This window comes from Macrotis lagotis, chromosome 7 (genome assembly GCF_037893015.1).
Source record: "Macrotis lagotis isolate mMagLag1 chromosome 7, bilby.v1.9.chrom.fasta, whole genome shotgun sequence".
Classification (NCBI taxonomy): domain Eukaryota; kingdom Metazoa; phylum Chordata; class Mammalia; order Peramelemorphia; family Peramelidae; genus Macrotis; species Macrotis lagotis.
Genome location: NC_133664.1, coordinates 121,722,365 through 121,749,127, shown reverse-complemented (window position 1 = coordinate 121,749,127; position 26,763 = coordinate 121,722,365). Strand labels below are relative to the sequence as shown.

At 37.6% G+C, this 26,763-nt stretch overlaps 1 protein-coding gene across 3 annotated transcripts; it reads left to right on the top strand.

Moving 5' to 3' along the window:
* Nucleotides 1-276: 276 nt before the first annotated feature.
* LOC141493810 (Golgi-associated RAB2 interactor protein 1A-like) lies at nt 277-26,763 on the top strand. 3 transcript variants are annotated; one of them, XM_074195133.1, is made up of 6 exons: nt 277-480; nt 5,011-5,195; nt 7,237-7,489; nt 9,239-9,354; nt 12,034-12,092; nt 26,388-26,763. In XM_074195133.1, exons 1-6 carry the CDS (start codon nt 355-357, stop codon nt 26,597-26,599), a joined length of 951 nt encoding a protein of 316 aa, XP_074051234.1. In that variant the 5' UTR covers nt 277-354; the 3' UTR covers nt 26,600-26,763. The 3 variants fall into 3 exon arrangements, with proteins under 3 accessions (XP_074051234.1, XP_074051233.1, XP_074051235.1); XM_074195132.1 differs by having other exon boundaries at nt 12,031-12,092; XM_074195134.1 differs by lacking the exon at nt 5,011-5,195 and having other exon boundaries at nt 278-480; nt 12,031-12,092.

Below are 26,763 nucleotides of genomic sequence, written 5' to 3'. Positions count from 1 at the left end.
CATCTCATACTACCCTTTGAATATTTTTAAAATTTAATAAATTCTTATTGAAATGAATTGAACTCAAATCCTTTTTTTCCAGGAGAGGACCCAATCTTTTACCAAGAGTACCCTAATTATTGGCACATGTTAGCATTTCCTCTCTCATTCTCCTTTCCTCTTCCTGTTGCTGTCAAGTTCCTTGATGTCACTCATATACTATTGTGAGCTGACAGCCCTGCCTGGGCCCTATAACAAAGGAGTGATGGTGGCATGGGAATCATACATTTGGGTGAAGCCAGTGTGAAAGACTTACAATGTTAATCAAGTCAGTCCTTCCCAGGATCCAGTGACAGACATTTGGGGTCTCCCATCATGGTTGATGAATCATACTCCAGAGTGGGCCTTGGGGTGGAAGAAGGTCTACTCAGCAAGTTGCTTCATTCTCCAGAGTTCAACCTATTCCCCAGTTCTGCCATCTTTGAAAGCAACTTCATCCAGGTAGTCTTGTCCTCTTTTTTCAGGTCAACTCTTGATTTGAAAGAGGAGAACTCTCTCAAACTGTATATAATAATTGAACCACTTCCAATGTTTTGGCTGTATAAAACATTGAGTCTGAATCACTAGGGAACAAGTCTTTAGTTTTGAATATCTCCATTTGTACCTATCTTCTCTCTTTGCCCAGCCTACCCTTTCACCCACTTTTCTGAACCATGAGCCCAAATGAGACAGAATGGTAATGAGATTAAGACTCAGTTAAAGGGGGCAGCTAGGTGATCCGGTGGACAGAGCACTGGCCCTGGAGTGTGATTTTGGGCTTAACCCCATTGCCTTGCAAAAAAAAAAAACCCAAAACAAACAAAGACTCAGTTATAGGTCAGTGCTAGAGCTTTACCTTTGAATTCTACCCAATGCTATTGGGAATATTTTGGAAAACCTTCCTGGAAGGCCAAGGATGGACAATTTCAGATAGGCATTGATTCTACCTGTCAAAAGAACTTTTCACCCCCTCAAAATCGAGGAAATTGTCATAATGGTATAACTTACAAAACTGAGTCTTTTTTTCATTAAAGATTTTATTTATTTTGAATTTTACAATTTTTTCCCCTAATCTTACTTCCATCCCCACCCCCCACAGAAAGCAATTTGTCAGTCTTTACATTGTTTCCATGTTGTACATTGATCCAAATTGAATGTGATGAGAGAGAAATCATATCCTTAAGGAAGAAACATAAAGTATAAGAGATAACAAGATCAGACAATAAGATATCAGCTTTTTTTTCTAAATTAAAGGAAATAGTCCTTGGACTTTGTTCAAATTCCATGGTTCTTTATCTGTATACAGATGGTATTCTCCATTGCAGACAGACCCAAATTGTCCCTGATTGTTGCACTGATGAAATGAGTGAGTCCATCAAGGGTGATCATCACTCCCATGTTGCTGTTAGGGTGTACAGTGTTTTTCTGGTTCTGCTCATCTCACTCAGCATCAGTTCATGCAAATCCCTCCAGGATTCCCTGAATTCCCATCCCTCCTGGTTTCTAATAGAACAATAGTATTCCATGACATACATATACCACAGTTTGCTAAGCCATTCCCCAATTGAAGTACATTTACTTGATTTCCAATTCTTTGCCACCACAAACAGGGCTGCTATGAATATTTTTGTACAAGTGATGTTTTTACCCTTTTTCATCATCTCTTCAGGGTATAGACCCAGTAATGGTATTGCTGGATCAAAGGGTATGCACATTTTTGTTGCCCTGAAAACTGAGTCTTAATGACTTAAAGAAATACTGTGCTAATATGGGTCTGGGATACTGAGTCTTGGGCCTATGAGTCTATACAGTACCATCTTTTTTTTTTAATTTATTAACTAGCATTTCTTTCTACTATGCTATTTTAACTAATTTTTTTAGTAGAATTTCCAGGATTTTCCAAGTATATTATTGTCTGTAAAGAAATTTTATTACCTCATTACTCAATCTGATTCTTTGTTTCTTTTTTCTTCTCACTGCTAGAATGTTTAATATATTATTAAATACTATTAGTGGTAATGGGCATCCTTGTTCTACCCCCTGATCTTATGGGAAGGTTTCTAGCTTCTTCCTGTTACAAATAATGCTTACTGATAGTTTTAGATATATACTTCTTATAACTAAGCTTTTGAGTGTTTTTAATCAAATGGATGTTGTTTTGTCAAATTTTTTTTGCATCTCTTAATATAATCATATTACCTTTTTATATAACCATAAGATGATTGAGGGGCAACTAGGTGGTTATTGATTTAATCAATAGGTGGTGTAGTGGTTAGATCACTAACCCTGGATTCAGGTTAATTGCCTAGCTGTGTGACCTTGGGCAAGTCACTTAACCTCATTGCCTTGCAAAACAAAAAAAAAAGATGATTGTACAGGAACTTGAAAATCTACTATGCACAGAAAGTGTTATTCCTTTCTAATTTAAAACAAAATATGTATCATGTAAATTTTTTTCTTCCCCACCCGTCCCTTACCTTAGAGATGAGGCTATCATTAGGCACAAAATATATATGCAAAATTATTCTATACAGCAAACTTCTATTTTATCAGTTCCTTTTATGATTCTACAGTTGGAAGAGAATGGTAAAATGTAAGTTTCTTGAAGACAAATACCTACTACAGACATTTGTTGAATCAAATATTAACAAAATCCCATCTCCTCAATCCAAGATTCAGGAGCAGTTTAATCTTAGTAAATCTGCTTTTTTAAATTTATTGACAATGACAATGACAATGCTTCCAGCCCTAGAATTATAATCTTGCTCAAAGATGTGTTTACAAGATTCCAGGGGTTGGTGTCCATAATATTTGATATCATTATGCTAAATTGGTGGTAAAATGAATATTTAGAATCAGAATATTAGTGCACAAAAGAACCTTAGACTTCATCTTGAGAAGGCAATGTAGGGTAGAAACTAGATTTTAGAACTCAGAATCAGAAAGATGACATATACTCAATTCCCAGCTCTAACATTAACGAGAACTACACAAATACCAGTTAATATCTAGTACAACCCTTTGATTTCACAGATGAAGAAACTTGGTTCCAGAGAGCAGAAGTGATGTGTTCCCAAGTCATATAAAATAGCTGTTAACATATAAAGGAGCTAGCTTGTATATCTAATCCAATCTAATTAACAGGGGGTAGTAGTAGTAGTAGTGCTGCAAATAAAACTTAACATCCTCAAAAAATTTTTATTTGGCTTTGAAACAAAGACATATTTTTTGGCAGATGATTTATCCATCTAACCATATTTTGTTTAAGCTGATGTTAAAATTGCTCTCAAAGCTCACATCCAGTGACATCTGTTCCATTTGAGAGGGAGAGCTGAGAGGGGGGTATTCTAATGAATTTCAGACCCTTTTATACCCAGAAAAGTTTAGCAATAGGCAAGAATGAAATTGAGATAAAACTTAAAGACTCTTGGAAAGAGGCTACCATTACAAATTTTATTTAAGGACACTTATCAAAATGAATTCATTAAATTACAGGATTGGGACTGGGGCAGTACTCACTCTTCTTTAGGGGACTCCCACTCAGGAAGGGTCCTTTAATGCTAGTTTATTGCTTAGGGGAGTGTTGGGTTAAGCAGTATCAATTGACAAGGATCACAGTATTTTAATTTCTATTTAATGGGAGTGGATCCCTTAGGATTTATTCTCAGGCATTTTTGCAGGGAGAGTTCGGGATTTATTATTGATTGGGTGACATTCCAACAAATTTCATCAATTTCAACAAGTGGGCAGATAGATCATAACAGCCATAATTTACCTATTGGATGGCTGTCATGGGGCAGAGGTCTCAGGTACCACAGGCAACAGCTTCAGAAATGTGTTAATTAGCAATAGAAGCCAGTGTGGGATTAAAAATTTGCTGTAGATAATTAAACTTGTAAATATTGCCTATTAATTGCCTGGTTTTAATTCTCTAGGACTTGAAGAGTATTCATTACTTCAGTTGAATTCCCTGTTCAACCCTTCATTCCTTCTTTTTTTTTCTTATACCTTAGTCCCCAATGTATATTCTTTTTTTTTTTAGGTTTTTGCAAGTCAATGGGGTTAAGTGGCTTGCCCAAGGCCACACAGCTAGGTAATTATTAAGTGTCTGAGACTGGATTTGAACCCAGGTACTCCTGACTCCAGGGCCGGTGCTTTATCCACTGTGCCACCTAGCCACCCCCCCTTCATTCCTTCTTGCAGCAGCAACACAATTTTTAACCACTCATCAAACACAATTTCCACCTGGGATTTCACTTTCTAGTTGGGGAGGTAAAATATATACACAAAAGAATAAATAACAATACAACTTAATAAACAACTACTATGTATAGAGCACACTAGGAAAGAAGAAATGTTAAACCTGCTTCCCTGCTCTCATGGGGTTTACAGTCTACTTAGCTTATATGACAAGTATACAGACAGTTATAATTCACAAAATTGTCTATAAAGTTGTGAGATGCATAGAGTTATGTGAGAGTTGAGGGGAATGATCACTAACAATTTGGAGGGAAAGCAGGTCTCTTGGAAGAAGTGGTACTTAAACTAGGTTTAGGAGGGAGAGGATAAGTAGGGTCTCAACAATTGAACGTGTGGCTGGGAAAGATAAAGGGGGACACTCCAGACAGTGAGAATAACATGAGGGAAAGGTACAGAGGTGAGAGAAAGAAAGTATAAGAGATATGTAGGGGTTGGAGAGTCACATAGTCTGTCAACAGAGTAAAGTCTATGGAGGGGACTCATACAAATATGAATGGAAAGATAGATGTTAGGAGGAAATCATTCATCTGAACCAGTCTGAATTATCCATCTCTCCAGTGCCTATTGAGACTATTACATTACCACCCTGGAAGCTAGATGTCAAGCTCCAAGATTATGTATTGCTGCCAATTTAGTATTCTCCTTACTTCCCAATCCTTTCCTGATGCCTTGCTCCTTCAATCACCAAGTTTCAGTTCTTCTCTGATCTTTGTTATTGGAATTGATTTACAGGTCACAAATCATGAGGATTGGATAGATGCTGAGGATAGGTCCACAGCTGTGATCCTTGGAGTGACCTCCTCAGTGCCATCCCTTCCACTGCCAAACATCTTCCTGATGGCTAAGGTCACTTGGCCCCAGGGGCATTTATCACCATGGACCAAACCTATCAATGTGCCAACTATCAGTCTTAGTAGGTAAATAGAATAAGTAAAATAGACAATTGAAGGAGAGGGCATTGGAAGGGAACTTTTATGATTGAATGACTGGCATAGGTACTACTCAATAGCTGGGTACAGAAAAAGAAAAAAACACAAAGGATAATCAAAGGTTTAAATTGGGTAATCTTGTGATTTTGTTTCTTCTCTTCCTTCTCCCCCTGCTCCTCCTCCTTATTCTTCTCCCCCTTCCTTTTTCTCCCCTTCTCCTTCATTAAGCTATTATGTACTGGTAATTCTATTAGAATTGGAGGATATGATGACTTAAAAGCAAAATAGTTCCTGCTTCATAGAGCTTACTTTCTGTTGAAGGAGTCAGCATGTTCATATAGAAATATATATGGAATATATACTCCAAAATAAATATAAGATAGTTTTTGAGGGGGTGGCTAGGTGGCGCAGTGGATAGAGCACCAGTCCTGGAGTCAGGAGTACCTGAGTTCAAATCCGACCTCAGAAACTTAATAATTACCTAGCTGCATGGCATTAGGCAGGCCACTTAACCCCATTTGCCTTGCAAAAACCTAAAAAAAAAAAAAAGATATTTTGTGAGGAGGGTAGGATACCAATAACTGGAGGAATAGGAAAGACTTGAAGAAGAAGATGGAATTTGGGGGCAGCAAGGTGGTGTCATGGATAGAGCACTGGCCTTGGAGTCAGAAGGACCTGAGTTCAAATCCAGCCTCAGACACTTAATAATTCCCTAGCTGTATGACCTTGGGCAAGTCACTTAACCCCACTGCCTTGCAAAAACCTTAAAAAAAAGATGGAATTTGAATCTTGAAGGAAACCAGGCAAAGCTGAGGAAAGTAATAATTACCACAATCATCATCATCAACAACAACAATAATACTGTTGTTTTCACAATTAACACTTTATTATTTAGGTGATAAAAGAAAGGGTAGAAGGTTAGGAAATTGGTTTAAAGAAAGAGGCACTTTGAGAATAGTAGTGTGTGGACAATCTATTCTTTTTTCTACTCTATTTTCTTTTCTACTCTGAACACCCTTAGTTCTTTCCTAGGATGTCCATCCTCTGCTTTCATGAAGAAAAATAGACTGATATCTCTATCTTGAATCATTAAAGTTAGAGATGTCCTAGGATTGTTTAGGGGTTGGACCTTTCTACTTATGCTATGAACTCTTTTCTAAAGAGAATTCCCCTAAGCAGAGAGAAGAGTTATAGTTAGATCCCTTGCTACCCCCTCAGCACTGTAGCAACTAAAATTTTCCCACCTACAATAAAAGAAACTGAGGCAGAGCTCTGAGTCAGTGACACTTCATTAAAGGTTCTATGATCCCCTTTCAATGAAGTTGACCTCATATCTTCCTCACATGCTAAGATTCCTTCTTCCAGGGCCCTACTTTTCTAGGGTTTGGGATCTTTAATAAAATAATTTCCTTGGTTGACATATGACACATAGACTAACATAGATGTCAAGCAAGGTCATGCATTGGGCAAGGCAAAAAAAATCTTCGCTGACTAGGTTGTCATAAGATGGATGGGCCACCTCTTAGCTTAGGCAGGAGGGGAAATGCTACATATTACATATATTTACTAGGTGGTCATAAAATGGTCATAAGGTGGTCACTTCCTTGGTTCTTTGGTACAAAAATAAATTGATAGTTTCCATAAAATTGAGGCACCTCTGCCATAGAGACAAGAGTAGAGGGCTTCTAGCTTGCTTCCTGTGATTGTGCAAAGGATCTTAACATCTGCACTTCACAGCTCTGGGACCTAATATACAGAACTTAGAATCATATCAGATTGATTGATTGATACTGATTAGTATTTGAGAAGTATTAAATCAACTTTCCCAGCATTTAGCACAGTACTTGGCTCTGGTACTTTGTGGAACTGTACTGCTTCTGGAACCAGATTGGATTGGATAAAGGGAATCCAGGCCCCTTAGGCAATGCTTAATGAATGGCAAGCAGAGAAAATGTGACTTTCCAGTTAAGCATAGTGTTGCTTTACTCAAAGTAATTCTTTCTGATGGTATTTTCATTGATGCCCTTAGGATTGTCCCACTGAAATTTGTGGAGATCACAGTCTATGACAAGTCCCAACGCATCCTGAGGGTCAGAACTGTGACTGAAAGGATCTATTACATGAAGCTCCATCCCAAACACTCTGAAACTGTCTTCCATTTATGGATCCATCTCGTGAACATTCTACAGAAGGACCTGTCCATAACCACCAAAGATCCTAGAATCCATGTGAATCGTTGCTTGGTACCCCAAATCCCTAGCACAACCTTTCTGGAAGAAGAGGTAAAGATGTTTTCCCTCTTATCTTTAAGGTGGGGATCAATCATTAAGGGATGGTTTAGGTTATATCCAACCCCCAGGTGTGTAACTTAGCTACTAGCAGTCTTTCTCTAAGTGCTTTGATAATGGTGATAGACATAACAAGTTTTGAACAGGCAATTTTATCAATTTTTTTATCAGTTTTATTTTGTCACTGGAATGTAAACTTTATGAGAACAGGGACTTGCGTCCTAATTAAACATGTTATCTCTTCCAGAGCCCTAGCATAGTGCTCTGTACATGATAGTTAATTAATAAATAATGGATTATTGAATATATTGACTTTATTAATTGATTTACAGGATGTGAAAATATGTACATGCTCAAATAAAAAATTCTTTAGAGGATACATGTTCAATTTAATTGTTCAATTTAAAATTAAGAACAGGGAATATCACAATTTAGTTAGTAAAGTTAATGGCATGTTAGTGTTTTAAAAGCTGCCACTTTCAAATTATGGTCCGTTAAAAGAAAGAAAAGAAAGACAAGAAATAGGATGAAGAAAAGGTAATAGATCTTTTCAGTCACAATTCTGACCCTCAGGATGCACTGGGACTTGTCACAGACTGTGATCTCCACAAATTCCAGGACAATCCGAAGGGTATAAAAGACAGAGGAAAGGAAGGAGAAAGGAAGGAGGGAAGGAAGGAAGGAAGGAAGGAAGGGAGGAAGGAAGGAAGGAAGGAAAAATATAAAAAAGATCATAGGATTATAAATACAAATTCAATGCAACAAGCTCTTATGAAGCATCTACTGCTAAGTGTTTGGCCACTGAGCTAGGTACTGAGAATATAAAACTAAAAATGAAAAAAATCCTTGCCCTCAAAGAGCTTACATTCTATATGGAAAAACAACATGTGCATAGATAAACCAATACAAAATTAATAATAATAATAATAATTATTATTATTATTATTATCATTAAATGAGGACTTGAGGGAGTTTTGTGAAAACCACATACTGCATAGAAAACGATTAGAAATTCAGAAATGCATTAAAGATATGTATAGTGTATAATAGCCCCATATTTTATCTTTTAACATCATACATAACCACAATTTCTTTTTTTTTAAAGAAGTTTGCAAAAAGAACACAAAAACCAGCAGATGACACACAAAGGCTAGGATTTTTACTTAGCATTGATCTTCATAAAGCCAAAGAGCTACCCAAATTTTATAATATAGTTCTGTAAACACCCCATAGAAGAAAAAAAATTTAGACTTCTCTGGTTTGATCTAAAAAATTTACATGAATGTCCATGGGGACTTCATACCCCTAAGGGTTAACTATATATGACTATGATAGAAGGAAATCTAGAGTTATAGACAGAGAAGGAAAGAGAATAAAGACTCAGGAAGAGTTCCCATTAAATTCTAGAGAAGTCTGTTCTTCAGTAGGGCTGTGAGGCTTCTGTCTTGAATTATTACCATATTGATACTGCCTTTCAAAATTCTTATTTTACTACTAGAAGGAAGGTCTGCTCTGGCCCAGTTCTTTACTCCTGATCCAAGGGAAGGAAATTCTAGCTCTTTAACTCATCACCCTCAAAACAAAGAATAAAGCTAAAAGAGTGTGGAGGGGAAGTAGACGTAATCTCTAGACTTCTTCATATCTCTGCACCTCAGAAGTGAGAAAAGGGTCCTGTTTGTTGTCACATACTTTCAGTTCTAGGAATTGTCATCATGTAATTCTTTTTTCATGTAATCCACAAAGTATGACCCATCAAACCCTCGATCAAGTGATAACCTGAAGCTGCTGATGGCCATAGGGACACATGAAACCACCTGTGATCTCTCAATAGATCTTACCCCTCAGAAAGACCAATTAAAGTAAGTGATTGTATGGGCGGTCAGTCCCTGACAATTTCTCCTGCAACCAGTATCAACTTCTACCAAAAGGGATTAATGAGCATAGAAATGAGGAATGAAGAACAAAATACTGTAGTACTCATTAAGCAGTTGATGAACCATTAATGGACAATGTTTCCCTGTCAGAAAGAGTTTCTATCTTGTATTCTCCTCATTTGCATTTGGAACACTTTAAAAAAATTTTATATTTAATCAGAAAAAAAGGAATAATAATTGGTCCCAGCAGTCCCAGTAAAAGACAGCACAGTGAATCTTAGTTTCCACTTCACAGAGATCTTGGACTGCCTGAAAGGAAATCAAGAAATTCACTGATTAAATATAAGTTTACTACATTTAAGCAAGTGTATAAACTATACTTGCTAGCAAGTGAAAAAGAGAGGAGAGGAAAAGCCTTAATTAATGTTCATTATAATAATAATGGTTGTCCTTTGTTCTCAAAGACCATGACATCAGGGAGGTGATGCCATGACAAGCATATGAATTGGATTTGAGTGAGGGGATGCTGGGCTAAGTCACCAGCCTCACCTTCTCCAGAGCCATCTGAGTCCAGTAGCCAGATATGAATCAGGATGACTGGAGATGACCCTAGAGGTCACACAGCTAGTAAGTGTCAGGGGTCTGAGGTTGGATTCAAATTCCTATCCTGACTGCAAGGTCAGTGCTCTATTTATTAAAGCACTTAGCTATTCATGATCTGACACTGGCAAGGATGTGACTTGTCACCTGAAGAAGTTTTCCTATGCTTTTTATTTTTTGTTTTTTGCAAGGCAAATGGGGTTAAGTGGCTTGCCCAAGGCCACACAGCTAGGTAATTATTAAGTGTCTGAGGCTGGATTTGAACTTAGGTACTCCTGACTCCAGGGCCGGTGCTCTATCCACTGTACCACCTAGCCACCCATCTTCTATGATTTTTAACAGCTTTTCGCTTATATTTAGAATATTCTACCTACTACATTGCAAACTTGATGAGGACAGAAACCAAGTCCTATTAATTGTATTGCCGTGGCTAGCACATAGTACATGTGTTTATAGGGTGTTTATAGGATTAAACTGATGAACCAGATCTTGTCTCTGTTCTCTATGGTTTATTCTGACCCTTCTCCCTGACTTCCCTACTTTCTTTAAAATAGACAGAATGATATATAATAAAACTTTGGTAGGGCGGAGTGGGGAGGAAGCAGAGATATTTTTTGAGGAAGAGAAATGGGTTGAATGAAGATGACAAATTTGTCTTTGAACAACAATCATCTTGGTAAAAGCCTCTGACCTTGTCCCCTTTCTCCCTCTATATACTGTAGGGTTTTATTTAAAATCATTTGATTCATATTCCATATCATTATAATTCAATGTTCCTGTCCCCTTCATCTGTTTTTTTTGGCCTTCTGCCTCTCCAACTTGTACCTTTCTTTAAATTCTTCTCTTTCTGCCTTTTCCCCTTAATATATCTTTCTCTTGGGCAGCTAGATGGCACAGCTGATAGAACACCAGCCCTGGAGTCAGGCAGACCTGAGTTCAAATCCAGTCTCAGACATTTAATAATTACCTAGCTGTGTATCCTTGGACAAATATCTCAACCCCCATTGCAAAAAATCCCAAAAATATGTCTTTCTCTTTCTGATTCCTCTCTTCTTTTATTCCCTTGAACTCTCCCTCATTTCACTTTTCTTTCCTTTGAAGTTTCCATATATTATAGCTTACTCTTCTTTAAACTTTTTCCTCCTTCCTTCTGTCCCTGCCTTTCTTCCCCTCCCCCTTCACTCTACCTTCCTTCCGTTCTTTTTTCCTTTATATGCCCCATTACTATTAACTATTTGCTATCTTCAAAAATCCTAGTTAGTTTTACAAAATTTTAATTAAAGAAGCAAATCCTTGAACATATTGTATGATTGTGAGATTTTCCTCTAATAGCTATATTAGAAACTTGAATTAAACCTTTCTCTGTATGTTGACAGAATAGGCCACCAGATAGCAAAAACCTCAGATTTACATTTGGGGCAAGACTTATGCATTTGACAACACATAGAAATAAGTAAGTGCTTAAGGCAAAGGCCATAACAGATGGAGTGGTACCCACTCATTCCCCAGCAAAGGCAAAAGTTGACTTTTCTCCTTCTTTCTCTCTCTCTTTCTTGGCATTCCCATATTTTCTCTAGGCAATTTTTAGAAGCACCATATCCACCAAATAAGATCATGATTTACCATTTCTGTATTTTTATCAATGCCTAAAGATATTTCTACTTTGGTAAAACACAAAGACTAGTTTTGAAATTATTTTTTTCTTTTTTTGTGTGCCAGAGTGTCCCTAATTTGCCCAGGCAGGTCCCCCTGTTGATAAACAAGGAAGTTTGACCTGTTCCATTTTGGAGAGACATTTCCCCCTCTTGAATATTTCTTGAGTATTTCCTAAGGGTCTTAATCATATTGGTACTAAATGGGAGATGAGACTCTCATGATACATGTTAACCCAGATGAAGCACAGAACTCTCGAGTTCAAGTGATCTACAAGCCTCAGCCTTCCCCTAAAAGCAGGGATTTACAGGCATGCACTACCCTCCCCTCCCCAAAATACAGTTTTAATGATTTTTCATTTTTCCTTTGTCTCTTTACTTGACTTTGCCCTATCTGGGATTCCTGGAGAAGTTCTAACAGCAGCAAAACCAGAGAAACTGAGATCAAAGGAGATACCAAATACAACTCAGGTAAAGTAGCACATAATGCCACATCCATCCCCAATGGGGCTTTTCTTTTATATCTGTCAATTCCTTTATTTTAAGTTGTTTTTTAGTCATGTCCAATTCTCCATGATTTCATTTAAAGTTTTCTTGGCAACAATACTGGTTTTGCCATTTCTTTCTCCAGCTCATTTTACAGATGAGGAAACTGAGACCAACAGACTTAAATGACTTGCCCAGTCACACAGCTAGTAAATATCTGAAGCTGGATTTGACCCCAAGCCTGAGACTTTATCCTCTGCACCATCTAGATGCCTTATTTGAACCTAGGAAATTAATAAAGCAGGTATTGGAGCTGTTTTCAATAAGAGAAAGTCTCAGTTTTAAGGTCTTTTGGTGAAAAAAAAAAAAGCTTGGTACAACAGCTAAGAAGCTGAAGCTAGAGTTAAGAAGACCTGGGTTCACATTCTGCCTCTGATACTAGGCTTGTATTATCACAAGTCAAGTCCCTCAACTTCTTTTAAGCTTAGTTTTCCCAGTTGTAAAATGGAGATAACCCAACCTGTAATTGCCTAGCTCACAGGGTTGCTGTGGAACTCAATTAGATCCTGCACACAAAGTGTTTTCCAAACTTCCAAGCATCATATACATGTTCAAATTTCTTGCTTTGTGAAACATTTTTCAAATGAACAGAAGGGAAACACAGACAAGCAGAGAAGTGCTGTTACTGCTATGTTTAATATAAAATTTAATATTTAAAAAAACAAACCTCATAATAGAGAGTCATAGTTTCTTATCTAGTCCTATTTTGCTTCATTGTATATTGGGATGTCATGTTGATTGATGTTTTCCAAGTTCATTAAAAATAAAGATGAGTAACTTTTTAAAAATCCTGGCATATGAGAATGATCTATAGGTACCACTTATCTGTAAGACTGACTATTTCAGGAATCTGTATTTTTCACGTGGTCTTATGGTCCCCAGGATATTCCAGAGAAAACCATGACAAGTAGGATAATTAGCGAAGTTCTAGGTACAATTCAAATGACAAAGTAAAACTAACATGGACAGGGTCTTTGAATTATGGCTTGCTTCTGGGAATAAGAGAACTCTTCTGGGGTGCAACCACTTTCTTGGCTCACCACCCTAGAAGCCTCCAACCAGCAAGCTTGGCTATAGCTTTAGGAAGAGGGTTTTTTGATAGTAATGACTCTGACCCTCCCCCGCCAAGAAGTAATAGCATACCCATCCCTCTTCTTCATTACACTAATATAATAGTCACTGTAATACTGTCATCTAGGTTATGTATGCCATAGAATCATTCTAGAGAAACAGGGTTAGAAAAAAAAGGTTTTCCTATACTTTTGGGAAACAAAACTGGCCCATGTTGTAAAAAAAGTCCACGTTCTCATTGGTTATATTACAGTGAGACTTCAGTATATTTGTACTTCTGGATAGGAGAGATTCTTCTCAACCTCAGAGGGCAAAATTAGTAGCAAGTGGGAGGAGGAGACCTTATGGAGGGGGAAAGTTACAGAAAGGCAGATTTCAGTTTGATGTAAGGAAAACGTCTTAATAATTAGAGCTTAAAAAATGAAATGGGCTGCTTCAGGAAGCTGTCAATGAAGGTCTTCAAAAAAAGATATGAAAAACGCTTGTTGGATATGTTGCAGAGGGAGTTTTGTTTGGGTGTGGTTTGTACTAATGGAACTCTGAAGTGTTCATTCCAACTAAACTGTGATCATATGAGTGTCAGAGGACTCAAAGAGATGCCGGTTAATGAAAGGTTCTGGGTCTAGGAAACAAGTGATAAGGGTGGCTAGGTGGCGCAGTGAATAGAGCACTGGCCTTGGAGTCAGGAGTACCTAAGTTCAAATCTGACCTCAGACACTTAATAATTACCTAGCCGTGTGACCTTGGGCAAGCCACTTAGCCCCATTGCCTTGAAAAATCTTAAAAGAAAAAAGAAAAAGAAAAAAAAAGAAACAAATGATAGCAGGTTAACAAAGAAAGATTTTATGGATGGTGATAACTTTAAACTAGCACATGTAGCATAAGTGTTAGATACATGTTTACCTAGAAGTAAGGATTCTTGATCTTTCTTTCATGTTTGCTTAAGAGAATTGAAGCCAGGAGGACAGCATGTATCCTTAAGGAGATTCTTAGACTATCCCATCACTTGGGACTAGGGTGTGTTGATTCCTACTTCTTCTGAGAGACCCAGGTGATTTTACTATTCCCAGCTGTCAGTATAGTCAAGAAAATGTACGAATTGGTCAGTCAATAAATAGAAGAGACTTAGGCTTGGCATCAGGGAAGCCCTTGATTTGCTTCCCAATTGCCAGGGCTATGAGAAACAATAGCAACTAACAGTGGTTCAACAGCATTAATTTTGTTCTGAGGGTTTTTAAGGAAATCAGACAATGGAAAGATTACTGGTGTATCTTTGGTTGGACCATTATGCTTTTCTTTAAAAAAATAAAATTTTATTCATCTCTCTTGTTTGTACTACATTTCCCATCCCCTATTCCATTCTAGAAAATTATTCTTAGAATAAAGAATTTTTAAAAGAGCAAGGAAAGGGGCAGCTAGGTGGCGCAGTGGATAGAGCACCAGCCCTGGAGTCAGGAGTACCTGAGTTCAAATGTGACCTCAGACACTTAATAATTACCTAGCTGTGTGGCCTTGGGCAAGCCACTTAACCCCCTTTGCCTTGCAAAAACCTAAAAAACAGAAAAAGAAAAGAAAAAGAAAGGAAAGTGGGGAAAAGTTCTACAAACTAAAATATCAAAAAAATATAATAGTATAATATTCTGATGATCCATCAGTCCTGCAAAATAGCAGAAGAAAGTGTCTTCTTATATTACTTTTTTTGGGGTCAACTTTGCTCATTATATTTGGCAGCATGAAGTTTTGATGGTTTTGTTGTTATTCTTTTCATTTACATTGTTGTAGACATTATATTTAATTTACTTGGTTTTGCATCCTTCCCTTTATCAGTTCATATGAACATTCCTTTGTGTTTTTCTGTTTCATCATGTTGTCTCTTACAGCATAACATTCTATTACATTCATGCACCACAATTCATTTAGCCATTTCTAATCAATAATCATATACTTTGCTTAAAATATTTTTGCTACTACAAAAAAGAACTGGTGAATATTGGACATTTTTTGGTTATTGATCTCCTTTGAGTACATGTTGATAGCAAAATCTCCGAATATTTTAATATTTTTCTTGAATAATTCCAAATTACTTTCCAGAATAGTTGTAATACTTCATAGTTCCATGAATCAGTTAGTTAATAAGCATTAATGAAGATTTACCACATGTCAGACACTATGTCAAGTATACAAATAAAAGCAAAAAGAAAGACAGTACCCTGCCCTCAAGTAGCTTACATTTTAATGGGGGGAAAATTATATATAAAAGGGAGCTGAAGAGGACAGGACCTTGATGGGTAGGGTGAGTGTTCTGATGAAGTCTGAAGAGTCAGAAGCAGAACCAGGGAAGAATGAAGGATGGTAAGGTCACAGTTTAGTCCAATATTTCTTTCTCAAAGAACAAGAAAGAACAAAGACAAAAAGACAAAAAGCAAAACCCCATATTTAGAGGCTATGTGTTAGCCCTGGTTGGGAAATTAATTCTCAAGGACTGTCCCCACCCAGAAAATTACATATAGCATCTCTTCCCTCTATTTTAGCCAGGGAGGAAAGATTAATGTGAGCCATTTTTCTGCAGTCTCCCTGACACTAACTATATTCACTTTTTAAAAAAATAATCTTTGGGAGGGGGTGGAGCCAAGATGACAGAGTAAAGGCAGAGACTCACCTGACCTATTCCCCAAACCACTCTAAATACCTTTAAATAATGACTGTAAACAAGTTCTAGAGTGGTATAACTTACAAAAATACTAAGTGAAACAATTTGGCAGCCAAGAAAAGTTGGAAGTTTTGGGGAAGGTTCTACAGGGTGAAAATGGGGCTCAGTGCAGCACAGACTACAAAGTGGGGGGTGCTGACCCCAACAATCCAGTAACAGACAGTGAGAAGACTGGGTCAGTGGCACTGGTGGCAGTTTTCAGACATCTCAGTCCACAGATTGCCAAGGACAACTTGGAAGGTCAGCAGGAAAAGTCTGCTGTATTGGGATGAGAGTGGAGCATTGTCCAGAATAGGACTCAGAAGCACAGATCAGGAACAGTCCTTGGGAGCTACTGATCAGCAGAGATAGCTGCTTCTGGAACACTGGAACCACAGACAATAAGGGAGTTGGAAGGAGAATACAAGGATCTCTTTGTTTTCACTGAGGAAGGACTCTGTTGCTTTGCCCATATTCTGATCTTGGTTGCAGTCCTAGGTTGCAATCCCAGAAGAAAAGGAGCAGTAGTACAATAGAGCTTTCTGCTGTAGTGGAGGGGGAGACCCTCATCATAGTTCCAGAGAGGAAAGGAGTGCTTGTGGTCACTCACAGTTCAGAGCACAGGCCAGAAGAGAAATAAAAACCTTTCCTTGGATCATACCACCTTGGAAGAATTGAAAAGTTGCAGGTCCCTAGAAGTATCTCTGAAAATAACTGCAAAAAATTCCTGAAGCTTGGGACAGTGCACCCTTCTCCCTGGGAGCAGAGCCCTACCTTAACAAAGAGCTGAAATCAAGAGCAAAACAACATAAAAAAGGGGGCATCTAGGTGGCACAGTGGATAGAGCACCAGCCCTGGAGTCAGGAGTACCTGAGTTCAAATCTGGCCTCAGACACTTAATAATTACCTATGTGACCCCATTTGCCTTGCAAAAAGATAAAAACTAAAAAAATCTGACCATAGACAGTTACTATGGTGATAAGGAAGATCAAAATTTACACCCAGAAGTGCCAGTTAGGTGGTGCCATGGATAGAGTACTAGTCCTGCAGTCAGGAGGACTTGAGTTCAAATTTGGTCTCAGACACTTAATAATTACCTAGCTGTGTGACCTTGGGCAAGTCACTTATATCCATTGCCTTGCCAAAACAAAAATACACACTCAGAAGATAACAAAGTCTACATCCAAAACCTCAAAGAAAAATATGAATTGGTCTCAGGTCATAGAAGAACTCAAAAAGGATTTTGAAAATCAAGTAAGGGAAATGGAGGGGAAAATTAGGAAGAGAAATGAGAGTGATATGGAAAATCATGAAAACTGAGGAAGCTTCTTAGTGAAGGAGACACAAAAAATACTGAAGAAAATAGCATTTTAAAAATCAGACTGGGTAAACTAGAAAAAGAAAAAACATTAAGGAGAGAAGAACGTCTTAAAAAAGCAGAACTGGCCAAATGGAAAAGGAGATTCAAAAACTCACTAAAGAAAATAATTCCTTAAAATATAGAATTGAGGAAAGGAAACTGATGACTTTGTGGGAAATTAAGAAACAATCAATAAAATCAAAAGAATGGAAAAAAATAGAGGAAAATGTGAAATGTTGAAAAAACAACTGTCCTGAAAAATAGATTCAGGAGAAATAATTTTTTTTTAGGTTTTTTGAAAGGCAAATGGGGTTAAGTGGCTTGCGCAAGGCCACACAGCTAGGTAATTATTAAGTGTCTGAGACCAGATTTGAACCCAGGTACTCCTGACTCCAGGGCCGTACTTTATCCACTGCACCACCTAGCCACCCTGAAAAATGTTTTGTTTTTTTTTTTAGTTTTTTGCAAGGCAGTGGGGTTAAGTGGCTTGCCCAAGGCCACAGAGCTAGGTAATTATTAAGTGTCTGAGGCCGCATTTGAACTCAGGTACTCCTGACTCCAGGGCTGGTGCTTTATCCACTGTGCCACCTAGCTGCCCCCAGGAGAAATAATTTAAAAATTATTGAACTACCTGAAATCCATGATCAAAAAAAGAGCCTAGACATTATCTTTTCAGAAATTATCAAGGAAAACTTCCCTGATATTCTTGCAACAGAAGGTAAAATAGAAATTAATCCACCAATCACCTCATGAACAAAATTCCAAAATGAAATCTGCCAGGAATATTATAACCAAATTTCAGAGTGCCAAGGTCAAGAAGAAAATATTGCAAACTGCCAGAAAGAAGCAATTTAATTATCATAGAACTACAGTCAGGACAACTCAAGATTTAACAGTTTCTACATTAAGGAATTATAGAGCTTAGAATGTGATATTCCAGAAAGCAAAGATCTTGGATTACAACCAAGAATCAGCTACCCAGAAAAACTGAATATACTCTCAGGGTGAAAAGATGGATATTCAATGAAATTGAGGTCTTTCAAACTTTTCTGATGAAAAGACCAGAGTTGAACAGAAAATCTGATCTTCAAATATGAGACTCAAGTGAAGCATAAAAAGGTAAACAGGAAAGGCAAATCATAAGGGACTTGATGATGTTGACCTACTTATATTCCTATATGAGAATAAGATACTAAATAACTCAATGAACTTTCTCAGTTTTTAAGAGCAGTTAGAAGGTGTGTATGTATTACACAAGACACAGTGGGAATTGAATATAAAGGGGTAATATATTTTAAAAATGAAGGATTGAGATTTTAAAATTAAGGATTGAGAGAGAAATATACTGGGAAAAAAGGAAAGGGGGGGGTAGAATGGAGTAATTTATATCACAATAAAGCTTTTGCAGAGGAGTGGGAGAGAAGAGAGTTGAGGTTGGAGTGAGTGAGCCCCTACTCTTGGCTCAAAGAGGGAATAACATACACACTCAATTGAGTACAGAATCTATCTTACCCTAGAGGAAAGTAAGAGGAGAAGGGAATGGAGAAAAGGGGGAGGGTGATATAAGGGAGGGAAGATTGTGGGAAGAGTATGTTCAGATTCAAAACACTTTTGAGGAGGGACAGGGTGAAAAGAGAGAGGAAAAAAATAGAATAAATGGGGTGGTGGGAGGAAAAATAGGATAGAGGGAAATACAGTAAACAATAGTAACTGTGGGAAAAATATTGAAACAAGTTTCTCTGATAAAGACCTCATTTCTCATAAACAGAGAATGGAATCAGAATTTATGAAAAATAAGCCATTCCCTAGTTGACAAATGATCAAAAAATATGAACAGTTTTCAGATTGGAATTTGAGGGGATGCTCATCAGTTAGGGAATGACTGAACAATTCTGGAATGTGTTTATGCTACTCTACCATAAGAAATGATGAGCAGGATGCTCTCAGCAGAACCTGGAAAGACATCAGCAGAAGCAAAGAGAAATGTACTACATACAAAGTAACAATATTGTAGGATGATCAGCTGTGAAACACACCTTTTCTCAGCAATACTGTGACTCAAGTCAACTCTGAAGGACTTATGTATACTATCAAACCCCAAAGACAGAACTGATGGTGTTCCCAAATACTGATTGAAGCATATTTTTTTTAATTTTATTTTTCCTAGGGTGGGGAGGACCTATATTTATTTTCACAACATGACTTTTATGAGAGAAAAATCATCCTTGCCAAGTTATTGAGTATGAATGATATCTCAAGGATTTTTAAGTTTACATAATTTTTTTTATTGATTTAGCATATTCTTTCATATTTTTGTGAATACTTGTGGGCAGAGTGGTTGATAGAACTACTGAAGCTTAGAAGAATAGTGCAGCTGTGATACCAGCTGTGTTTAGTACCTGGTCTCTTAGGTTGTTGCATTTGAAGTTACAAGACCTGGATTTGAATCCCTATTACCTGTATATATAGATATGTGACTTTAGGCAGGTAACAATCTCTCTGGCCTTCAGTTTCCTCATCTTTCAAACAAGGGTGTTGAACCAAATGTTTGAATTCCTTCTAACTGTAGATCTATGTAGATTATCTCTTTGTGCCAGAATCATAGTGGTTCATGAAAAGTTGTTCTTAGATGTCTAATTGGTTTATGATTGTGGCTCATACTATTCAAGATCTACTTCCTCCCCTCAATCACACTCCAGCATTCAACACATATACTACATGATCCTAACAGAGTAGGTAAGTCAACCTAGCTGAAGCAACATGGCACCTGAGGGAGAAACAGAAGATAACATATGCCAGGACAAACCAAATCACTATCATCTTGACCAGCATCTACTCTCAGATCTCAATGGATTTGGTCCACAACTCTGAGCCCAAGAGTCTTAGAAAGAGCAGTGCTCTCTACACAACTAGACCTATTTCTAGTTCAGCTTCCACAGGCAACATTGAAGGGACAGGGATTCATCTTTCTTATCACCATCAGCAAGTGCTGATAACTGCCATCAACAGGTAGAAGGGCATCCCTTCTCCTTGCTCCCTGTCCAATCCTCACAGGCATCTTCTGGGAAGGTGACTCCTGTCTCAGAGGGGCTAGTTGTAACTGTTAGCTGTCACATAAAGGACAGGCAAGCCTAAGCTGGAGTAGCTATATGGCACAGTGGATGGAGCACCAGGCCTGGAGTAAGGAAGTCCTAAATTCAAACCCAATCTCAGACCTTTACTGGCTATGTGACTGTGGGCAAATCATTTAACATTGTTGGTCTCAAATTTCCCCATCCATAAAATGAACTGGAGAAACAAAGGACAAACTACTCCAGTATCTTTGCAACAATTCCACCTGAAGGAGAGAGAGTAAATAGCATATGTCGGGCAAGTTAAATCTTCACCACTTTGACCATATTCCTTAGCCCAGGAGATCTTAGCTGGAGACAGCCAGGATCCTGAATACAAAAACCTTGTGAATATCAATGCTTCCAGCCCAGTACCCTCAGCCTTCAGCTGGGGAAGCAATATTTATGGAGATGTATTCTGAAAATTGCTCCTGTAGGTTCTATAGCCAGTACCACTGAAGACTAAAAAAGCAATGCTCCTGCCATCCAAGTCCTTGGCACGTTAAATGGTTCAGTTTCAGAAACTAATATAATTGCAATTCACTCTCTGGAAATGAGAGTTAAAGAGACATTGATATTCGCTTTGTTGCTACACTCCAAGGACCTACTCTGTGTGTTATCTCTTTCATTAAAAAGTGAGCTCCTGGGGCAGTTAGGTGGTGCAGTGGATAGAGCACTGGCCCTGGAGTCAGGAGGACCTGAGTTCAAATCCAGCCCCAGATACTTAATAATTGCCTAGCTGTGTGACCATGGGCAAGTCACTTAACCCCATTGCCTTAAATAAATAAATAAAAGAAAGTGAGCTCCTTGAGAACAAGAGACTGTTTTACTTTTCTTTTAACCTCAGTTCTTAGCACAGTGCCTTGCTCATGACAAGGACTTAGTAAATGCTTTATTCTTTTATACATCCAGAAATGAAGAAATAGGAAATGATGAGTACTGGTGGTCAAATTTTGCCTCATACTGTCTCTCTTTTTTTTTAAGGTTTTTGCAAGGCAAATGGGGTTAAGTGGCTTGCCCAAGGCTAGGTAATTATTAAGTGTCTGAGGTCAGATTTGAACTCAGGTACTCCTGACTCAGGGTTGGTGCTCTATCCACTGCGCCACCTAGCCACCCTCCTCATACTGTCTTTTTTTTAAATTAAAGATTTTATTTATTTTGAGTTTTACAATTTTTCCCCCATTCTTACTTCCCTCCCCCCACCCCCAAAGAAAGCAATTTGTCAGTCTTTACATTGTTTCCATGTTGTACATTGATCCAAATTGAGTGTGATGAGAGAGAAATCATATCCTTAAGGAAGAAACATAAAGTATAAGAGATAAGCTCAGACAATAAAATACCAATTTTTCATACTGATTTCAAACAAGCTGAGCTGACTCTCTATTTCCCATCCTAGTGGGCAATGGGTATATATGATACACACAATGCCCAATATCAGCAAAATGATGCAGATCTCAGGTGCTTCTAACCTCTAGGCAACTAGAAAGCAGTTTTTAGGGAGGGAAATATTAACTCTGTTTTGGGAAGGTCAGAAGGATCTACCTTCAGGCTTGTATGAATTTTCAGTAAATAAGAGTACTAGACTTGGAACTGGGATAAACATAGGCTCTGGAAGAAACCTCATAGTTCATTCAGTACCAAACTCCTCAATTTACAAAAGAAGAAACTGGGGCTCAGAGAAATTAAATGATTTGCCCAAGGTCAGAGAGAGATTAAGTGTTTGAAAAAGGATTCGAACCCAGTTTGCCTGAGCTGGGGTAGCTATGTGGGACAGTGGATGGAACACCAGTTCTGGAGTAAGGAAGACCTAAGTTCAAACCTAGCCTCAGACCTTTACTGACTATGTGACTATGGGCAAATCATTTAACCTTGTTGGTTCAAATTTCTTCATCCATATAATGAACTGGAGAAGAAAAGGGCAAACCACTCCAGCATCTCTGTAAGAATACTCCAAATGGGATTACAAAGAATCAGACACAATTGAAACAAATGAATAATTTTATAACGAAACATCAGGTTCTTTCCATTAAATCATCATCCCTCTCAAAATCCTGTGACACTGAGTTTCAATTGTTCTTCCTCTCCCTTTCAAATGAGGACCTCACTTTCTAGTTAAGGGAGAAAATTGAGGTCATTAGATATCATGCAATCATAAATTTAGAGCTGTAAAAAGAGCCAATGAAGGAAACAAAGAAGAAATTAGAGTAGTTGGGAGAAGAAGAAATCAGAAGAACCAGTACATGATGTCACATAAAACAAAGAAAGGATAACAAGAAAAGAGGGGAGGTCACAGGCTAAATGATGGAAGAAATCAATGATAATGATATTGGTATTCAAAATCTTTCATACCCCCTTCTACCTTTCCAGTCTTCTTAGGGCAGTTAGGTGGCACAAGGGATAGAGTAGCCCTGGAGTCAGGAAGACCTGAATTCAAATCCAGTCTCAGATATTTAACCACACACACACACACACACACACACACACACACACACACACATAGATATATATATATATATATATTCTCACCTCCATTAGACTGTAAGGTCCTTGAGGACAGATTTAAGAAAAAGTCATAGGACTTTGAGAGGACAATTTCTGTGTCTCATAGAACTGAAAGCCATATTCTAAGGAATTGAATGATTTAGGTGGTAAAGAAATGAAAGATGGCATAGGCAACTTTTTCAAGTAGTTTTTCAATGTAAGGGAAGAAAGAAAGACAGGTAAAAAATAAAAGACTTTTTTTTACATTTTTTTCTTCCAAATACATGTAAAGACAGTTTTCAACATAAGATTTTGAGTTCCAAGTTTTTTTCCTTCCTAATCAATCTGATAAAAATTGTGTATTTATAATCAGGACTTTTTTTTAAAGAATTGATGAGAACTAAAAAAATAAATTAAAAAAACCCAGAAATACACTTAGGGGGCATCTTGGTGTCACAGTGGATAGAGCACAGGCCCTGGAGTCAGGAGGATCTGAGTTTAATTTCAGCCTCAGGCAATAATTGCCTAGCTATGTAACTTTGGGAAAGTCACTTAACCCCATTGCCTTAAATAAATAATTTTTTTTTTAAAAAAAAACAAAGAAAAAAAGAATTGGTGAGAACTGAGCGTGTAAAATGAGGAAAGTGAGTATTAGATCACAGAATTCGATGGTTCCATGTTTGAAGTTGTAGTGTTAGAAAGGAGCCTAGGAGAGAAGAGATCAAAGATTCATGAAAAGAATATTCGTGATGAAGGTCTTGGAGAGAAAATAGGTGATTTTGAGAGCATGGGAAGAACTGGAGAAAAGTTAGCCTTAGCTGAATCAAAGACTAATTTATGAGAGATTTTCCCTTAGATCTAGTTTAGAATCTTTGGCTTTCCCTAGGAAACGGGCTGCATGAATCCCCCTACCCTTTCCTGAGATATGAACAAACCATTCTCTGCCTAGTGCAGAAGAGACTCAGTTTGTTTTCTCAAAAGGAATTTTACTAGGTAAGCAAGAGAAAAATAAAAACAAAAAAGCAGAAAATTAACAAATTAATCATGTATAGGGATCCTATTCTAAAATACCTTCTGCAAGTTTTATCTCAGAGAGTTAATGTTTTCACTTGGCATTCACACCTCAGAAATTTGCAAACACTGCAGATTGAGATAATTTGTTGAACTGGACTTAAAATTATGGAGAAAATATTAATAATGCAGATTTTACTAAAAACCATAATGTCTTTTTTTTTTAAAACCACATTAACTGCCCTAACCCTAACTCCAGTAGAACACGAGAAGCTTATGGGCAGGAAATCATGATTTTTGCCTTTCTTACTGTGTCTGGTGCTGATCACAGTAAGTGTCTAATAAATGCTTGTTGACTGACATATAGGTTAGTGCACAGTCTAACACAGTGCCTTTTCTTCCTTTCCTGTTCTTTTCCTTAACTCTGTAAAGAACACTGTCAGGAGGATTGAACTTCCTTGAGTGGTTATATGGACCTGTTCATTGGATTTTTCCCCCTTCCTCTCCTCACCTAGCAGACTATCAATATCCTCCTTCTGGGGTGTTGCTTATTGAAGACCTGTCCTTGCCCAGGTCTCATTTCAATCTGCTTTAAACACTCTCGTTCTAGGCTTGTTGTTGGTGTTACTATTTGTTCTTTGTTCTGGAGGAGGACTATAACATTGAACAGGTGATGCCATGACTTGCAAATGAATTGGGATTAAGTGAGAGAGAGCTATGTAAAGATTTTAGTGAGCATCTAGGATTATTCAGTTACTACGTGACCATTTTTGACCACTAACATTCATTACCCTTTACAGTCTGGCTCAAACTAAAAGATTCACTTGACTTTTTGTTTCCAAATCTGTACTTATTGGAACTTTTTTTATTTTGGTTCCTGATCTGAAGAAAAAAAGTGGGAATGGGGGAAAAGAGGTTCATTTCTAATTCTCAGCCCAGAGTGGACATGAAGGTAGCACATTGAACCCAATGAAGATTCATACAGTCTCTCTCCTTCAGGATATTGATTCTACTTCCCCAGTTTATCTTTAAAATTTTTTAAAAATATTTTATATATTTATTTATGTATTCAAAATTTTATTGATATAATTTCCTGATATACTCCAATCCATAGCATCTTCCCTTTTAACAAAGAAAACTGGCAAAGGAAAACTATCTGGCAATGACTTCGCCTGACAATATATACATTAGTAATGTCCCAACTTTCTTTTGCCAATTTCATATTGTATGAAGGACAATTCACATGCGGTCTGGTGAGGGTGGGGCCTAGAATTGTCAATGTGAGCAAGACCTAGTATAGAAATTCCCTCAAAGCAGATCAACTTCCAGTCTTTTTGTTTTGTTTTTACTTTCTTTCATTATAAACTTTACAGACCTCAATAGATATGATTGTTCCCATAGAAAACATATTCTTAATGTTAATTGGAAACTCTGAGATGTTAAGTAACATCCTCAGTCACACAGATAGCATGTGTCAAAGGCAAGGTTTTTGAACAGTCTGTCTCACTCCTAAATTTAAAAAAAATGCTTTTAATCAGTAGCCAAAGACTAGGGTCTTAGAGCAGTACTGTAAATGTTATTTATCCAGACATACTTGATAGTTAAATTGATTCTTCATAAAAACTTGTCTGCAGGGGCAAGCTAGGTGGTGCAGTGGATAGAGCACTGGCCCTGAAGTCAGGAGGTCTTGAGTTTAAATCCAGCCTCAGACACTTAATTACCTAGCAGTGTGATCTTGGGCAAATTACTTAACCCCATTGCCTTGCAAAAAAAAAAAATCCAAAAAATAAAAAACTTGTCTGAAAAACCAAATTCAACAATTTTAACATTCAGGGTAAGCAGCAGGAAAGGTGCCCTCAAATCAGCCTTTTCTTCTTTAAAAAAAATGCCTTTTTGATGTGTTCTGTTTTTAATGCAAATGGCCATTTTTCAATCTCCCTGGTAACAAAGAAAAGCAACTGAGAAAACCCAAGAGACTGTAATAAAATCTACATTCCCAAGGCCTATAAGAAGTGAAGTCACATGATGATTTCCTCAGAAGTTGGGAGGTCGGAAGGGGAAGATGATACTGGCCTCTGTGTAGAGAGAAAAACTTGGGCACATCCATCCCCATCTTGCTTACTGCAAGAACACTGGTAGGAAGACCAAAGGATGGGCAGGGCCCAGCAAACCAGTAGAGCAAGGAGTTAACTTTGGTTGGTTTGTGTTCCTCATAGAATAAGTCATCTGATATTCCTTGTTCCTCAGAGTCTTAGCTACTTCCAGAATACTTTCAGTTTTCTCTATGAATTATCTCCCTTTTTTTTGTGCAATTTTTTACAGGTCTTCTTTTCCATTAGAGGTGAGCCCCTTGAAGATAGAAATCATGGATTTTCTCTACTTTGAATTCCCAGTACTTAGCACAAATCAAGTTCTTAATAAATGTTTTGCTTTATGACTGACAAAAAAGGAGATCTGATAGCTTCCGCATTTTAACTGATTATATTCTTCCTCACTAGGTACTAAGAACCCTGCAGAGGCAATGACCATCCTGCCAAAGTCTTCTAAGTTTCAGTACCCCAAGCCAAAGCCCCGATCAATCCGTCCCTGTGGTAGCCATGAGCTCCTGAAAAAGAACTTGCTGCACACAGGATTGCTCAAAGAATTTATTGTCCAACAAAGTCGTATTCAAAAAGAGAAGAACCAAAACACAAACATCCGGAATCATTAGTCACAAAGGGCAGTTTGCTAGCAAAAATACATCCAACAACTATGTGAAATGAATTTTACATCATCCCAAAAGGAGTATCAAGAAAAAAGAATAATGTTAATACCAAGGTACACCTAGAAAAACTGAGGTGGAAATGGAATTAAAATCAACAAGTCACACAGTTA

Coding starts and splice junctions, on each gene's coding strand:
- LOC141493810 (XM_074195132.1), top strand. CDS start 355: ATGGTTGATGAATCATACTCCAGAGTGGGCCTTGGGGTGGAAGAAGGT. Junction 481..5,010: donor TTGAAAGCAACTTCATCCAG/GTAGTCTTGTCC, acceptor ATTGATTTACAG/GTCACAAATCATGAGGATTG. Junction 7,490..9,238: donor CAACCTTTCTGGAAGAAGAG/GTAAAGATGTTT, acceptor TAATCCACAAAG/TATGACCCATCAAACCCTCG.